This window comes from Lepus europaeus, chromosome 22, assembly GCF_033115175.1.
Source record: "Lepus europaeus isolate LE1 chromosome 22, mLepTim1.pri, whole genome shotgun sequence".
In the NCBI taxonomy this organism is placed as follows: Eukaryota; Metazoa; Chordata; class Mammalia; order Lagomorpha; family Leporidae; genus Lepus; species Lepus europaeus.
The window spans coordinates 33,636-51,946 of NC_084848.1; the positions used below are offsets into that span (position 1 = coordinate 33,636).

The 18,311-nt window shown below is 48.0% G+C and overlaps 3 gene segments (V, D, J or C); all 3 read left to right on the forward strand.

The window, feature by feature from the left end:
• The first annotated feature begins 2,621 nt into the window (after positions 1–2,621).
• On the forward strand, positions 2,622–3,163 carry LOC133751685 (immunoglobulin heavy variable 3-11-like). The segment is given in 2 exon segments: positions 2,622–2,667; positions 2,769–3,163. Coding segments are annotated over 2 exon segments (441 nt in total).
• A 5,137-nt stretch (positions 3,164–8,300) lies between these two features.
• On the forward strand, positions 8,301–8,899 carry LOC133751687 (immunoglobulin heavy variable 3-74-like). The segment is given in 2 exon segments: positions 8,301–8,405; positions 8,508–8,899. Coding segments are annotated over 2 exon segments (438 nt in total).
• A 6,408-nt stretch (positions 8,900–15,307) lies between these two features.
• LOC133751688 (immunoglobulin heavy variable 3-11-like) lies at positions 15,308–15,851 on the forward strand. The segment is given in 2 exon segments: positions 15,308–15,353; positions 15,457–15,851. Coding segments are annotated over 2 exon segments (441 nt in total).
• Positions 15,852–18,311: the final 2,460 nt, after the last annotated feature.

Below are 18,311 nucleotides of genomic sequence, written 5' to 3' on the forward strand. Positions count from 1 at the left end.
TGGGAGCAGCCTGTGGGGGTGGATGTGGTTTGTCCTCACCCCAACGTAATAGCACTGACAGGGGGTGCATGTTCTGAAGTTCCCATAAAAAGCATGGAATAACCAGAATCTGACACCAGTTGCAAAGTCCATTGTAAAACTACTAGAAGGAAACATAGTGCAAAATCTCCCTGATATTAGTGTGGCCTTGATACCCTTTTATCTCCAGACTTCAGGCAATGTAAGAAAACATTTTCAGATGATGCTGCATAAACAACAGAGCTTCTGCATTGCCAGTGGACCGACTGAGAAGTGAGCAGCCTACACACAGATGGAAGTAACTATTTACATACAGAACGTATGATCAGTAGCCTGTATCCCAAAGGAATAAGAAGGAACTGGCTGTCTGAGCCGTGTTTAGAACTGGTCCTGAGTCTTCTGCAGTCTCAAAATAACTGTGATACACAGTTGGCTTCTTCATCCTGAACGACAGGTTCTGCGTCATCAGGACCAGAATGGATGTAGAAACAAACCTCTCTGCTCTGCCTGTGGCTGAGTGTGTCCCCAAAGTTGTGTGTTTGTTGGTGTGCTCCCAGGGTGATCATGGGAGAAGAGGTGGAGCTCTGGGAGTTGAGGCCTAGTGGGATTTGTCCATTTCTGGGGAATCTGCTATGGAGGAGATCACAGTAGATCTCCTGGGTCCCCAGCTTCAGCACAGAGCACAGTGCTACCAGAGTCAGCCCTGGTCTCATCTGAAGCCCTGTGTGGGGATGGGGTCCCTCCCATCCGTGTTCACAATATTAGGTTGCCTGATGACTGCCATGATGTTCACAATATTAGGATTCCTGATGGCACAACATTCTCACTGTCTGATCTTGGACTTCCAGCATCTACAGCTGTGAACTCAATAAACCTTTGTGCTCCATTCACCTCCTCTCTGGGTACTGCATTATGGAACCAACCGGCAGGATGAAATAGTTGAAGAGCCACACACTAGCTACTCCTCTATTCCCACCTGAAACAAAGACTCACCTGTGTATCCAGGATTAGATGAAGCCACTCAGAAATACTCATCTCTACAGCAGCTTAGTGAATTTCTTTAGGTTCTGTAAGAATCCTACATGAGATAACAATTGCATTTTTGTAGAAACATTTTGTAAACACATGGGGTTGATGCAGTTATCCTGGTGAAGAGCAGAAAAATTGTTCATTCCTGGTGATGATACAGTTGAGAGAGAGGAAACAAGTTTTCTTCCACAGAAGGAGGAGCATGGCTGAGAACAGGTGCGGGCAGTCAAGGAGGAAGGAGTCGGGGTCTCTGGACACACAGTCTCTGGGGCAGGCCCTTCAGGCAGCAGCGATGCCGCTCCAGGGTTGGATCATCCTGCTGGACTCACAGGGACACAGTCCATAAACACCTGGACTCTAGTGCAGACATCACTGGGCTGTCCCACCTGCTGGTCTCCCTGAGATGGAGACAAGGCCAGCAGAGTGGGGTGAACAAGACCACTCCACACCCAGTGTTTTCCATCAGTCTGACCCCTTGCACTACCAACGTCCACCTCTGCTTGCAAATGAGTGCGGGTCCGGGGATCCCAGGAGACATGAGTGAGGAAGTGCAAGCAGGATTTCTCAGAGCCACAGCCTGAGCCACCCCTGAGCTGCAGGTTAATCCCTGACCTGGGATTTGGACCACGTGGACCTCCACCTGTGAGTTCAGGGTGAGGAAGTGAAAAGGGAGACAGGGCACAGCTGCAGAGAATGGACAGGGAGCCAAGGGAACAGGACCACGGGGTCAGCTCTGCCCCTCAGGGGCCCAGCTGTGCAGGAGGGGAGGGGATGGATGTGAAACACTGCAGCATTCATAGCCCCTGACCGGCTCTACACTGCCCCTGGGCTCTCAGCGGGCTCCCAGATGACGTCATCAGAGAATTCGGCTGAGAGCTCTTTTGAGACTCAGACGGGAAAAGACTCGAGGGTGTCCAAAGATCCCTCAGGACTCAGATGCAGCTGACCCCAGAGATGTCATTCCTTCCTCCAGAAATGGCCACATTTTCTTCATTGTGCACCTGTGTGACACCTGGTGCCCTGCACATTGTCAATGGCAAAAGCAGGACATAGGAAATGGGCTCCTTGTTCTCCCACTGGAAGCATCACTGTGAGTCCCAGTCTGTGCTGAGATGGACGCAGGAGCAGGTGAGTCCTGTGTGGATCTCGGATCCAGACACCAGAGATAACTCTCATAACTCCTAAGCTGTGGCTCACACTCATTCTATTAATGATGTTCCAGCGGTGTTGACGTGTACAAGGAGCCGATATCAGCCATGAACCACATTGTAGTGCAGCCACATGAAAACAAAGATTCAAAGCACTTATCAGGGCACAACCACATAAGGACTCCCATTGCCCCATTCCGTATGATGTCAACAGACACACTCAGGACACCCACATCCACCCAGGGCCCTGTCCTGTCTGAGGCATCTGAACCCATGCATGCTATATAGGAGCAGCACATGCAAATAGGGCCTCCCTCTGCCCATGAAAACCAGCCCAGCCCTCACCCTGCAGCTCTGGCACAGGAGCTCCAGCCACAGGACTCCCACGTGTCCACTCAGTGATCGCACTGAACACAGACGCTCACCATGGAGATTGGGCTGCGCTGGGTTCTCCTTGTCGCTGTGCTCAAAGGTAATTGATGGAAAACGCGGGAACTGAGTCTGGAGTGACATGAGTGAGAGACACAGAGAGTGTGAGTGACAGTTTCCTGACCAGGATGTCTGTGTTTGCAGGTGTCCAGTGTCAGGAGCAGCTGGTGGAGTCCGGAGGAGGCCTGGTCAAGCCTGGGGGATCCCTGACACTCTCCTGCAAAGGCTCTGGGTTAGACTTCAGTAGCTACTACATGTGCTGGGTCCGCCAGGCTCCAGGGAAGGGGCTGGAGTGGATCGGGTACATTTATTCTGATTATGGTAGCACAGACTACGCGAGCTGGGTGAATGGCCGATTCACCATCTCCAGCGACAACGCCCAGAGTATAGTGGATCTGCAAATGACCAGTCTGAGAGCCGCGGACACGGTCACCTATTTCTGTGCGGGAGGCACAGTGAGGGGCCCTCAGGCTGAGCCCAGACACAAACCTCCCTGCAGGGGCGCGCGGCTCCACCAGGGGGCGCACAAGACACACTGAGCAGATGCAGATCCACACCCAGATCCAGTGGAGAGGAAGCCCTGGTTTCCTGTCAGGGAATTGGGGTTTCCTGTCCTGTAGCACGTTTGAGGGAGGAGTTCTACTTTTATGATTCTGTCCCTTCCACTGACTTCACGGACTTAGTGAAAGTTTGATGTGATAGGGACAAGTCCTTTATGAACAAATTCAGGTTCATGAACGATGACGGTGGTCACCAGGGTCAGCGATGCGGGACTATCTGAGGACCTCGTGAGTGTTATACAGTCTGACTCAGGACAGCGCCCTCAGGACACTGCCGACTTTAGGATAATTTTAGTTTTCCCTTTAGAACCAGGGACAGCCAAGCCAGAGTCTTGATTTGTTAACCTGAATTATTTAATTATTCCCTCCCAGCTAAATGAACTAACCGACTTATTTTAAACGTGGGTGTTCCGTCTTCACTTTCACAGACTTCAAACCCAATCTGCATTTTCATTTAATACTAAAACTGTGGCCCCTGTGTGAACTCACAGCACTCAGGAATGTACTGCAGCTCAGCTGTGTCTCAGGCTGAGCTTCTGCAGGCCCCTGGGAAGCCTACAGGGACTTCCTCATCCTCCAGGTCCTGGGACCCTCCTGTGGGGCTCCTGCCTGAGCTCAGCAGGGAAATGCACTGGACAGGAGCAGTCAAGGTCATAACTGAGTGGAAAGTATTGGGTTTGCACTTCCAGCTGCTCTGGTTCTGCTCCAGTGTCGTGGGACCCCCTGCACCTGCTGTGGTTCAGGGAGAGCAGACAGTGGGACACACAGTGGCTGTGCACTCTGGGGCTGGAGTCCACATCACAGGGAGCTGTGTCTGTGGCTCCAGCATGATGACCAGTGTCCTGAGGCTGAACCACAGCTGCAGGAAGAGCCAAACCCAGAGACCATGTATCCAAGTCCTTTGCTCTTCACCTGGTGGCTATGCTGCCTGGTGTCATCAATCCATTTGTGGTCTTCCAACAGTTTTAGAGAGACAGACACCCAGCTGAATAGAGAGTCCTGGATGGAACCCATTTGCACGCTTTCCCATGCTTGTACTGATAATGCACCCTGGAAGATAGGAGATGATGGATCTGTTATGAGGCCCCGTCACCAAGGAGGGAACACTGATGCAGTTCCATGCTCCTGGGTTCCAGTTGCCAAGCCTTGAGTACACTGCCTTTATTTATCATCTCCATAAAACATGAGCAAACACAACTCCAGTATTCAGAGATCTGAATCTGCAATTGGCCATTTTTGTTATTTCATACTCATTAATGTTTGATAAATAATAACTGAACATAAACATATGATACACAATGATATGTGCTGATAAAATGAATGTTTCAAATTGAGTGGAATTAGGAAGTTAGACTTATTGAGAAGCTCATCATAAAAATCCATATGTTTCCATGGTACAATGGCATTTGTCTCCTGTTTTGGAATTCCATAGACAAGATATTCCCTTAACTGCTGTCACCATCCTGTGCAACAGATCACTTAACCTGTTGATCCTGTCAGGCTGAAACTCTGACCTTGATCTGTCCTCTCCTCTGTTCCTCCCTGGCTCAGACTTTTCCTTCACCATTGTATCCTGCCTCTGTGAGTTCATCCTTTGTATCTCATGTCACTAGCATCTCGTATTATTTGTCTTCTGGTCCTTGATGGTTTTCAGAGTGTACTTATCCTGACACATTATCCTTGGACATTATCCTCTAGGATCATCCAAGTTGTCCAAAATATAGAATTTCTTCCACTTTACTGCCAAATAAACTCCTGTTAAAATGTAACTTTGTACATTTGTTCCATTATTGATTCTTTCTTCCATGAAAACTTCATGGATTATATGTGTGAACTATTGAGAATGACGCTGCTTTGATTGAACATGGAACTGCAGATGGCTTTGCCACAGTGACTGTGGATCCAGTGGACACCTCCATGGGATATCACATTCCTTCTACCCAGAAATGGTGTTTGCGGATCCTGTGTTAATTGTACTTGTCAGTTTTTGATGATTTTCCATGACGTTTTTACTAATTTTCCTGACCCCAGCCTTGTCCCAGGGTTGTCGTCTCACTCTTCCTCCCCAAGAATTGTCAGCCTTGGATTGTCTGATAATTCTCATTCTAACAGGAGGGATGGGATGTCTCATTGTGCTTCTAACAGGGATATGCAAGCTGTTCCCAGGTTTACAGCATCTTGTATGTTTCCCTTTATATAACTTCTTTAAAAGTTTATAGATATTATTTCACTTATTTTAAAATTTGTATGTATGTATGTGTCCAAAAAGAGACTGAGACTGACATTGGTCTTCTAATTCCTGGTCACTTCCCAGATGGCTACAAAAGTTTCAGCTGGGTCAGCCGACAGCCAGGTGCTTGGAATTCTGTCCAGGGCTCCACAATGCAGTACTTGGAACTTCACCTATGGCCTCCCAGAGTGTGCTTAGGCAGGAATCTGGAACTGGAACCAAACTAGGACACAGCACTAAGCATCCTGATACAGGAGGCAGGAATCCCACAGGCTAACTCCAGTGCTGCTCCTGTCACCACCTTGTCAGTCACTGCATTTAAACATTAGATTTCTTCCCTTGGGATTCAGTTGCTTGAGTTCATTCAACATTAGGAAATAGGCTCCTAATCATATGTATAATTAATCTTCAATTTATTTTAAGTATCTATTTTATTTGAAAGGCAGTGTTATAGCAAGAGAGGAAGAGACCAACAGATAGAGAGAGAATCTTCAATCCGTTGATTCACTTCCTGAATGGCTACAATGTTGGGGCTGCGCAAGCATGAAGCCAGGAGAATGGAACTTCCTCCCGTTTCCCACAGGGCTGGAAGGGACAAACACTTGGGTCATGGTAGACAGTGATCTCCATTGCACTTCCTACCTCTGTGAGCTCAAGCTTGTGGACTGCATATATAACTAATGTCACATACTATGTGTCCACATGTACCTGGATTATTTCTGTTAGCATATTATGCTCCAGGCTGACCCATGATTTCCTATTGGTACGACCTCCTTCTTAATACTGAATAATATTCCATGTCAAATGTAACAGAATGCATTCACTGTTTTGTGCACACTTGCTTTATTGTAGGCTTAACTATTGTGAACACAGCTGCATTACCTGAACCCAGGACTGCGGGTGAATTGTGACACAGTGACTTCTACCCAGTGCTTGACCTGAACTGAGTCATGATTACTAGACACAGGGAAGACGGGGCATCAGGGGACGGCTGCTACCAGGGCACAAAGCACCACTCAAAGGGAGGAATAATTCCCGCATCCCACAGCGGGCTGACTCAGTTCACTACAACCCTCGACAAGTTGCATGAATGACTAGAACTGATGTCTCCAGACCTCCCAACACAGAGTGAAGGAAAGAGGGTGGAAATGTGCATGACACTGAGTAGATCTGTGCCCATTTCTACAACACATAGATTCCAATAGCACACTGCACCCACTGACATGTACAGTGCTTTGTGTTAATGAACAGTTTTAAGCTAAGGCAATGGCTGAAGAAGGAAACAAAACATAGTATCCTTAAATGAATCCACTTGCAGTCTTTCATCTGTTTAAAAGTGGCTGGCAGGTATTAGGACAAAATTGGCAAAGTCCCCACTAGGGACACCCGTGTTCCCATCAGAGTGCTTCTGGAGCCCAGCCTGAAGGCTTCCCACACTTTTTCCTGATAACACGTCATGGTAAACTACAGATAATGCTACAGTGATAGAGCCCCTACAAAGAGCCCATGAGAGTATTGTAGGCATGGAAAGCCAAGATACCATGGAAAAGAAAAAAAAAAGAAGACCCAAATGAAAGATCTCTGTGAGTGAGATCCCATTGGAAAGAACAGGGCCATCAAAGAAGGAGGTACCTTTCTCTGAAGGGAGGAGAGCACTTCCACTTTGACTATGACCCTATCGGAATAAGATCAAAGTCAGCGAACTCTAAAGGCTTCCATAGCCCTGGCAACTCATGACTAGAGCCTAGGGAGATTACTGACGCCATGAACAGGAGTGTCAAATTGTTAAGTCAGCAACAGAAGTCACTGTGTACTTACATTCCATGTGAGATATGTCCTTAATGTGTTGTCTAATGTGCAGTGATGCTATAACTAGTACTGAAACAGTATTTTTACACTTTGTGTTTCTGCGTGGGTACAAACTGATGAGATCTTTACTAATTATATACTGAATTGAACTTCTGTATATAAAGATAATTGGAAATGAAAAAAAAACCTGGTGTTAAATTGGAAATTGCATAGAAAATTAATTAATTTTTTAAAAAAATATTATGTAGGATCTCTGTCTTTAATGTGCTGTACACTCTTATTTAATGCTATAACTAGTACTCTAACAGTATTTTTTTTCACTTTGTGTTGCTATATGGGGGCAAACTGTTGAAATCGTTACCTAATATATACTAAACTGATCTTCTGTATATAAAGAGAATTGAAAATGAATCATGATGTGATTGGAAGAGGAGAGGGAGCGGGAAAGGGAGGGATTGTGGGTGGAAGGGAAGTTTTGGGAAGGAGAAGCCATTGTAACCCGTAAGCTGTACTTTGGAAATTTATATTCATTAAATAAAAGTTTAATTTAAAAAAAACTGAAAAAAAAAGTTTTGGGCTCAGGTTTTAGAAAGGCTAAATCCTAGAAGTTGTAGGCATTTGGGGAGTTTGGGGCTGTTAATCCAGAGGCAGAAATCTCCCATTTTCATCTTTTCTGTCCATCACTGCACTTCTGTTTCTCTCACCCCTTCTCTCTCTATTATTATTACAATATCTTTCATATAGATGATATAGATGTCAATAGATGTTATAAAACAATTGTTATTTTTAAAATGAAGGACAGATATTGCTAACACTGGATATTAAGGGTGCACACATATTAAAATGAAACAAGGTCATTGCCTTCAACTGTTATAAAAAAACAATAAAACATAAAAATTCATATGATCCGAATCCTATCAGCCTACACCCCCAGGACATGTACATCTGCCCTGGGCACTCTCCTGTCTGAGGCGTCTGATCCCATGCATGCTATATAGGAGCAGCACATGCAAATAGGGCCTCCCTCTGCCCATGAAAACCAGCCCAGCCCTCACCCTGCAGCTCTGGCACAGGAGCTCCAGCCACAGGACTCCCAGGTGTCCACTCAGTGATCGCACTGAACACAGACGCTCACCATGGAGATTGGGCTGCGCTGGGTTCTCCTGGTCGCTGTGCTCAAAGGTAATGATGGAGAACGCGGGCACTGAGTCTGGGAGAGGACGTGAGTGAGAGACACAGAGAGTGTGAGTGACAGTTTCCTGACCAGGATGTCTGTGTTTGCAGGTGTCCAGTGTCAGCAGCTAGTGGAGTCCGGAGGAGGCCTGGTCAAGCCTGGGGAAACCCTGAAATTCTGCTGCAAAGCCTCTGGATTCACCCTCAGTAGCTACTGGATGTGCTGGGTCCGCCAGGCTCCAGGGAAGGGGCTGGAGTGGATCGGATGCATTTATACTGGTGATGGTAGCACAGACTACGCGAGCTGGGTGAATGGCCGATTCACCATCTCCAGCGACAACGCCCAGAACACAGTTTGCCTACAACTGAACAGTCTGACAGCCGCGGACACGGCCACTTATTACTGTGCGAGAGACACAGCGAGGGGCCCTCAGGCTGGGCCCAGACACAAACCTCCCTGCAGGGGCGCGCGGCTCCACCAGGGGGCGCACAAGACGCATTGAGCGCAGATTCTGGTCATGCATAGGCGCAGAGGGAGATGAAGCCCTGGTTTCCTGTCAGAGAATTGGGGTTTCCTCTCCTCTAACGCATTTGAGGAATTAGTTCTACTCTTGTGATTCTGACCCTACCGATGACTTCAGTGACGGTGAGGAAGTTTGATGTGAAGTAAGATGTCCTTAATGAACAAATTCGGTTCATAAACAAGGACAGCAGTCACCAGGAGCCGAGATCCTGGGAATCTCTGAGGCCCCTGTTGATTCTTTTCCAACCTGACTCTGGACAGCGCCCTCAGGGCACTGCCAACTTTAGGACAATTTTAGTTTTCCCTTTAAAACCAGGGACAGTAGAGCTGGGGTCTTTGTTCTGGTAAACCTCAACTACCTAAGTCATCCCTCTCCTCCCGTCAAAACAAGCATGTTTACCGAACTGAACCTACATTTTTTTAAATCTGTGGGTGATCCAGACTCACTTTTTGCAGATTGTTCCCACAACTCCATTTCCCCTTTGATCCTGGAACAGTCAGTGGCCCCTGTGTGAATGTCACAGCTCTCAGGAATGTACTGCAGCTCAGCTGTGTCTCAGGCTGAGCTTCTGCAGGCCCCTGGGAAGCCTACAGGGACTTCCTCATCCTCCAGGTCCTGGGACCCTCCTGTGGGGCTCCTGCCTGAACTCAGGAGGGAAATGCGCTGGACAGGAGCAGTCAAGGTCATAACTGAATGGAAAGTGTTGGGTGTGCACTTCCAGCTGATCTGGTTCTGCTCCAGTGTCATGGGACCCCCTGCACCTGCTGTGGTTCAGGGAGAGCAGACAGTGGGACACACAGTGGCTGTGCACTCTGGGGCTGGAGTCCACATCACGGGGAGCTGTGTCTGTGGCTCCAGCATGATGACCAGTGTCCTGAGGCTGAACCACAGCTGCAGGAAGAGCCAAACCCAGAGACCATGTGTCCAAGTCTCTGCTCTTCACTCCATGCCTATGCTGACCTGCAACATCAATCCACTTTTATTCTTTCATCTATTTAGAGAGGGAAACACACAGCCTGCATAAGAATTCTGGTCAAATTTCATTTGCACACTTTCCCACACTTGTAACTGACAATGCATCCTGGAAGACAGTAGATGGTGGATGTTATGAGGCCCCATCACCAAGGAGGGAACACTGATGCAGTTCCATGCTCCTGGGTTCCAGCTGCCAAGCCTTGAGTACACTGCCTTTATTTATCCTCTCCATAAAACATTGGAAAGCACAACACCAGTATTCAGAGAACTGAATCGGCAATTGGCCTTTTTTGTTATTTCATACTCATTAATGTTTGATAAATAATAACTGAACATAAACATATGATATACAATGATATGTGTTGATAAAATGAATGTATCAAAATGATAAAAAAATTGATTGGAAATATGAAGTCAGAGTTATTGACATGCTCATCACAAAAACTACACGTTTCCATGGTAGAATGTCAATTTTCTCCTGTTTTGGAATTCCATAAACACAATATTCTCTCTCTCTTTTTGTAAAGACTTATTTTATTCATTTGAAAGACAGAGTTACAGAAAGAGGTAGAGACAGAGAGTTCTTCCATCTACTGGTTCACTCCCCAGATTGCCGCAACTGCTTGAGTTGCGCCCATCTGAAGCCAGGAGCCAAGAGCTTCTTCCAGGTCCCACGCATGGGTACAGGGTCCCAAGGACTTCGTCCTCTTCTACTGCTTTCCCGGGCCATAGCAGAGAGCTGGATTGGAAGAGGACCAGCCAGGACTAGAATCAGCGCCCACATGGGATGCCGGCACTTCAGACCAGCACTTTAACCCGCTGCACCACATCGCTGATCCCACAATATTCCCTTAACTGCTGTCACCATGCTGTACAGTGGATCACTCAAAGTGTGGATCCTGTCGTACTGAAGCTCGAACCTTGCTCCAGTGTCTCCTCTGTTCCTCCCATGCTCAGTCTTTCGTCTTCTACATTGTACTTCTGCCTCTGTGAGTTCATCCTTTTATCCCACGTAACAGCATCACATATTATTTGTCTTCTTGGCCTGGATGGTTAGCAGAGTATATTTATCCTGACACATTATCCTTGGACATTATACTCCAGGATCATCCAAGTTGTAAAAATAACAGAATTTCCTCCACTTTACTGCCATGTAAACTTCCTGTTAATTTATAATTTTTCCATTGGTTCCATTATCCATTCTTTCTTCTATGAAAATTTCGCTGGATTATATGTGTGAACTCTTGGTAATGGCGCTTCTTAATTGAACATGGAACTGCAGATGTGTTTCCCACAGTGACTGCGGATCCTGTGGACACCTCCATGGGATTACATATTCCTGCTACCCAGAAGTGGTGTTTGAGGATCCTGTGATAATCCTATTTCTCAGTTTTTGAAGATTTTCCATAATGGTTTTACTAATTTACCTGACTCAAGCCTTGTACCAGTGTTGTCATTTCTTGCTTCCTCCAAAAGAATTGTCAGCTCTGCTTTGTCTGATAATTCTCATTCTAACAGGAGGGATGGGATGTCTCATTGTACTTCTAACATGTACATGCATGATGATCCCAGATTTGTAGCATTTTGCTTGTTTACTTTCATATCTTCTTTTAAAAATTTATATCACTTATTTTAAAATTTATATTAACATATTTTCCCACAAAGATACTAAGAATGACAGTGATCTTCTAACTCCTGATTACTTCCCAGATAGCTACAAAAGCTTCAGCTGGGTCAGGAAACAGACAGGTATTTGGAATTCTGAGTGGTTCCAACTAAATCTGGAGATACCGGTGAGTCTTTGTTTGAGGTAGGAACAGAGGAGTGGCTAGTGTGGGGCTCATCAATGTTTTATGCTGCTTATTGGCTCCAGATAGGAGGTGTATGGAGCAAAAAAGTTTATTAGCTCATAGCTGTAGAGGCTAGAAGTCCAGGATCAGACAGTGAGAATGTTGTGCCATCAGGCATCATAATATTTGAACATCATGGCAGTCATCAGGCATCCTAATACTGTGAACACAGATGGGAGCGACCCCATCCCCACACAGGACGTCAGACGAGACCAGGGCTGACTCTAGTAACACTGTGCTCTATTCAGAAGCTGGGGATCCAGGAGATCTACTGTGATCTCCAGGAGCAGATTCCCCAGAATGAACAAATCCCACTAGGCTTCACTCCCAGAGCACCCAGCACTTCTCCATGGTCACCCTGGGAGCACATCTACAACACAACACCTTTGGGACATGCTGTGGTGGAATGAGAAGGCCATGCCAAGATGGCTGCTGGCAAGCGAGCATCAGTTACTCAGGGATGGCTTCGATGCCACCTGGCAACAGAGCCTGCCTGGCAACAGGCTGTGATTGGATGGCTTCAGATACTGCCTGGCAACAGGCTGTGATTGGCTAGGCATAAACAGCCCCTTGACCGGATTGGCTGCCTCAGCTATATAAGCTGCTGTACCAACTGAAATAAATGAGTCTGCAGGCTGCTTGCCTCTGGCCTGCATTCACCCAATTCCCGGGGTCTGTGTGGTGACTCTGCGCCTCTTGCCCCCACCAGAATGAATCCGTAGCAACATTGAGCCACACACATATCAGAGAGGTTTGCTTCTATACCCATTGTAGGCCTGATGATGCAGAACCTGTTGTTCAGGGTGAAGAAGCCAATTGTGTAGCACAGTTATTTTGAGACTGCAGAAGACTCAGGACCAGTTCCAAACACGGCTCATACAGATAGTTCCTTTTTATTCCTTTTGGATACAGGCTACTGATCATACATTTGATACAAGAATAGTTACTTCCAATCTGTGTGTAGGCTGCTCACTTGTCAGTCAGTCTGTTTGTAATGCAGAAGCTCTGTAGTTTATGCAGCAGCATCTGAAAATATTTTCTTAGGTTGCTTGAAATTTGAAGACCTGAAAGGGAAATCATGGCCAGACCAACATCAGGGAGATTTTGCCCTATGTTTCCTTCAGTAGTTTTACGAGGACTTTACATTCAACATCAGATCCTGGTTATTCCATGCTTTTTATGTAAACATCCAGACCGTGCACCCCCTGTCAGTGCTATCATGTTGGGGCCATGCTCAGCACTGATGCTGTGAGGACAAACCACATCCACCCCCAGCAGGCTGCTCCCAGCATTCCGTGTGGTCCTGTTTAGGGCACTGGAGACCTCAGCTCCCTCCATGAGGCCCTGACATTAAATCCACTCATGGCGTGGAGTCGTCACTGGATGCACTCCCCAGAGACAATGCTATTCCACGTCTCCCAGGCACCTGTGCTAGTTTTACTCAGTGGTGGTCAGTGTGGAGTTTGAGGGGCAAGGAGACCTGATCAGACCTCCTGACTCAGTGTTCTGCTACAGGCTTTGGGGCTCCAGCTGTGTGGCCCTTCCACCTGTCCTTACCCTCCTGCACAGGTAGAGCCCACTCTGGCCACGATGTCCTCTCCCTCAGCTGCTGGACCCTTTCCCCGACTGTCACTTCTCCATGTGCCATGGTTCTCCTCCCCAGTCCTCAGCTTGGGGGTGGAGCCATCCCCTGAAGATGCAGACTTCTGTGTCTTGGGGGATCAGTGCTGGCACAGTGTCTGGGGTGGCCTCTGCTCGCTCACATTTTCTTCAGGATCCCACCAGGACATTGGTCATGATGGTTTCCTCCTGCAGGTGAATCACTTTCTCACACAGTGGACACAGAGGAGCAGGGTCTGGGGTATTGAGGCTGAGGATGCTCTTCTTGCAGAGCCGTGAGCAGAGCCAGCACTGCTTGATATGTGAGTGTGGTCTCTCCCAACTGAGCAGCTGCAGGCTGCATGTTAGGTGGAACTTACCCTCCATACTTGATGCACAGAGCCACCCATCATGCATGTAGGGACCTCACCACCCAGTGATCCCATTGAGAGAGGGCTCTAGGGAGGGGACAAGGCCATGAGGGTTCTGCCTGCATTGAAGGCACTAGGACCCTGAGAGAGCCTTCAGTAACTCAAGGTTTAACTCTCAGTTAATCACACCTGAGTCAGAAAGTTAAAGAGATAGACACTCCCGCTCACTGCACTTTACCAAATGTCACTGTGGCCAGGTCTGCTTCCCAGCCTCGCCCAGTTTCAGGACAACAATCAGGCGCATCCACAAGAGTGACAGGGTCCAAATATCCTCCCCTAAACGTCTAGTTCCTGTGGCTGCAGGAGCAGGAATCTGGTATTGGGAGCCAGAGTCACATATGAGACACAGCACTCCCTTGGGTGATGTGCACATCTAAAACAGTGCAACGTTCAATTTATTATTTCCTTTATGTCCATGATATTTGATAACACAGTTAAGACTAATGTACTACACAGTTGTGACAAATATGATATACCTAATCTACTTTACTTTGAATTTCATTCTTATCAGATTTTCAGATAGTTTGGTTAAAAACTAAGAAACACTCATCCACTTGGGCCCCCAGGACCTGCAAACTCAGGGTCTTTGATTTTGGCCCCTGAAAACTGCATGTTGCTCAGGGCTGAACTGTATGAATCTATTGTGAAGGAGCCCAAAGTGGCTCAGGCCTTAATGTGACTGGAGGAGGTGGGCCGGGTCTGGGTGACACAGGAGCGGTGGGCAGCACCATTGGATGAGATATTTGCTCTTGGTATTTGTGTGATGAGGAGTGAGAGAGGCACAGGTGAGTTGCACTGACCACAGTCACACTTTAAACATGTGTGGCTGCCTCTGATTCTATCACAGCTCAAAAGCATTGCCCACTGAAGCAAAACTGACCAACAGAGAAATTCCAAGAGCAGACAACAGACACCGGCACGTGGAACACCACACTAAGATGCACCTACGTGAAACCTGGTCCCCTGTGCATCTCTCTGTCAAAAACTGAATCCGGCAAAGGTGCTCCATGTTCTGCTGCTGGCAGGGAGTTCTGCAGACCTCCCCAGGAAGCCCCCGTGAGTGCTTAGGGTGGACAGGGGGAGCAGCTGAGTCCTGTGGTGAGGGGGCAGATCCAGGTGCTGGGGACTCCTGTTAGCACACTGGAGTGGGGACACATCCAGAGTCTACTGATGATTTCTCCTGTAACGTTGATATGGACCAAGAGCTAAGGGAACTCATAAATACACTTTGTGGGCACATTCACATAAAAAGACTAAGACAGGGTTCAGTGTGCAATGAGAGCACAAAAGCTATCACTCATCCCATAAGTGTGCACTGACAGACTGCCCCAGGACATCATCAGTGTGGGAACTGTTCTTTCTGAGGCTTCTGACCCCATGGCTGGCTATATAGGAGCAGCACATGCAAATAGGGCCTCCCTCTGCCCATGAAAACCAGCCCAGCCCTCACCCTGCAGCTCTGGCACAGGAGCTCCAGCCACAGGACTCCCACGTGTCCCACTCAGTGATCGCACTGAACACAGACGCTCACCATGGAGACTGGGCTGCACTGGGTTCTCCTGGTCGCTGTGCTCAAAGGTAATGATGGAGAACGTGGGGCACTGAGTCTGGGAGAGGACGTGAGTGAGAGACACAGAGAGTGTGAGTGACAGTGTCCTGACCAGCACTTCTGTGTTTGCAGGTGTCCAGTGTCAGGAGCAGCTGGAGGAGTCCGGAGGAGGCCTGGTCAAGCCTGGGGGATCCCTGAAACTCTCCTGCAAAGGCTCTGGATTCGACTTCAGTAGCTACTACATGTGCTGGGTCCGCCAGGCTCCAGGGAAGGGGCTGGAGTGGATTGGGTACATTTATACTGGTGATGGTAGCACATACTATGCGACCTGGGTGAATGGCCGATTCACCATCTCCAGCGACAACGCCCAGAGTATAGTGGATCTGCAAATGACCAGTCTGACAGCCGCGGACACGGTCACCTATTTCTGTGCGAGAGACACAGTGAGGGGCCCTCAGGCTGAGCCCAAACACAAACCTCCCTGCAGGGGCGCGCGGCTCCACCAGGGGGCGCACAGGACACACTGAGCCCAGATTCTGGTCCTGCACAGGTGCAGAGGGAGAGGAAGCCCTTGTTTCCTGTCGGGGAATTGGGGTTTCCTCTCCAGTAGCTGTTTAGAAAACAATTCTACTTTTATGATTCTATTTCTTCCACTGACTTCACTGATGTAAAGTTCGATGTGCAAGGAAGAAGTCCTATATGAATGAATTCTGGTTCGGGAACAATTACAGTGGTCACCAGGATCAGAGATGTGGGACTATAGGGGGAGCTCAGAAGTGTTTTCAATTCTCGAAGCACAGCGTTTTCAGGGTACTTCTGACTTTAGGACAATTTTAGTTTTCCCTTCAAACCCAGAGAAAGTCAAGCCAGAGTCTTGATTTTTGTAACCTCAATTGTTTAAGTCATCCCTCTCCTCCTGTCAAAGTAGCCTGTGTGCTGAACTGAACCAACCATCTTATTTTAAACTGTGGGTGTTCTGCATTCACTTTCCAGAGTTTATGCCCAATCTCAATTTCCCCGTTAATCCTGGAACAGTCTGTGGTCCCTGTGTGAACGTCACAGCACTCAGGAATGTACTGCAGCTCAGCTGTGTCTCAGGCTGAGCTTCTGCAGGCCCCTGGGAAGCCTACAGGGACTTCCTCATCCTCCAGGTCCTGGGACCCTCCTGTGGGGCTCCTGCCTGAACTCAGGAGGGAAATGCGCTGGACAGGAGCAGTCAAGGTCATAACTGAATGGAAAGTGTTGGGTGTGCACTTCCTGCTGATCTGGTTCTGCTCCAGTGTCGTGGGACCCCTGCACCTGCTGTGGTTTAGCAGAGCAGAAAGTAGGACACACAGTGGCTGTGCACTCTGGGGCTGGAGTCCACATCACGGGGAGCTGTGTCTGTGGCTCCAGCATGATGACCAGTGTCCTGAGGCTGAACCACAGCTGCAGGAAGAGCCAGTCCCAGAGACCATGTGTCCAAGTGTCTGCTCTTCACCCGGTGGCTATGCTGATGTCATCAATAACCTATTGCAGTTTTTCATAATTTTAGAGTGTGGAGACACCCAGGCTTCATATTAAATTGCTGCACTGAGTCTATTCACAAAATTCCCCATACTTGTAATGGATAATAAACCTGGGAGACAATAAACGATTATCCATTATGAGGCCCCGTCACCAAGGTGGGGACACTGATGCAGTTCCATGCTCCTGGGTTCCAGCTGCCAAGCCTGAGTACACTGCCTTCATTTATCATCTCCACTAAAACAATTGCAAGAACAATACCAATCCTCAGAGATCTTAAACTTCACATTTGGACATTTTTCTCTTTTGATTTTCATAAATGTTTGATAAATAATATTTGAATATGGACATAAGAGGTACAATGACATTTGTTGAAAAAATGAATGTGTATTAATGGAATTATGAAGTCAGACTTATTGACATGCTCATCACAAGTCCCACTTGTTTCCATGGCAGAGTATCGCTTGTCTCCTGCTTGGAATTCTGTGGACACAATATTCTCTTAACTGCTGCCTGCATGCTATACAGATCACTCAAAGTGTGGATCTGTCGGACTGAAACTCTGACCTTGCTCCAGCGTCTCCTCTGTTCCTCCCACGCTCAGACTTTGGTCTTCACCATTGTACTTCTGCCTGTGTGAGTTCATCCTTTTTATCCCACGTAATGAAGGACCCTTATGGGGGGAGGGACAAGAAACTAGGCCTGGTATCAGGGGCTTCTTAAGAGGTTAGATGTTCCGCAGAGTCTAGCGGGCAGGACGTTCTCTGGGAAGGAAAAGTCAATCCTCTTCAGAGAACCTCTAGGCACGCCCAGAGCAGAACTTCCCCTACCCTCTGGGAAACCTCTGGGTGCGCCCAGAGCAGAGCTGCCCCTCTCCTTCGGAGAGTCTCTAGGCGCACACTTATGATGTCACTGCGACCGGCCAATCCTGTAACACCTCAGCACTCTCCCTCAGCACTCTCCCTCAGCATTCTCCGGTATGCTAATTGTCCCTCCGAACTAGCCAATCCCGTGCCACCTCTGCATTGGAGGTTAAAAGGAAACGATGGGCAAAATTCTGTTCCTCAGAGTGGCCGACCTTCGAAGTTGGCTGGCCAAGGAACCTGTGTGAAAATGCCGCTCAGGGCTCCTCACTGCCTGAGGTGGGGGCCCGTTTGCACAAACGTTCAATAAAAACCTCGTGCTTTTTGCATCAACTGGTCTGGAGTCTGGATCTTTGGGTGTCCTCCCGAGCAAGTGGGCATCTCTGCAACTGAGAGGTCCAACATTTTTGTGGCCCGTACAGGGATTTTAGGTCGCCCTCAGACCCATTCCCTGTGGACCAGTTGGAAGTACGCTTAAGTGTTTTCTGTTTGTTGTTCTTCGTCTTGAGTGTTCTGACTGGCCAGTACCTGACTCTGTGAGACCAGTGAGGCAGGCATGCCCAGCAACCCCTGGTCCGTTCCCCGGAGGACGCTCCGGTCTGTGAGACCAGTAGGGGA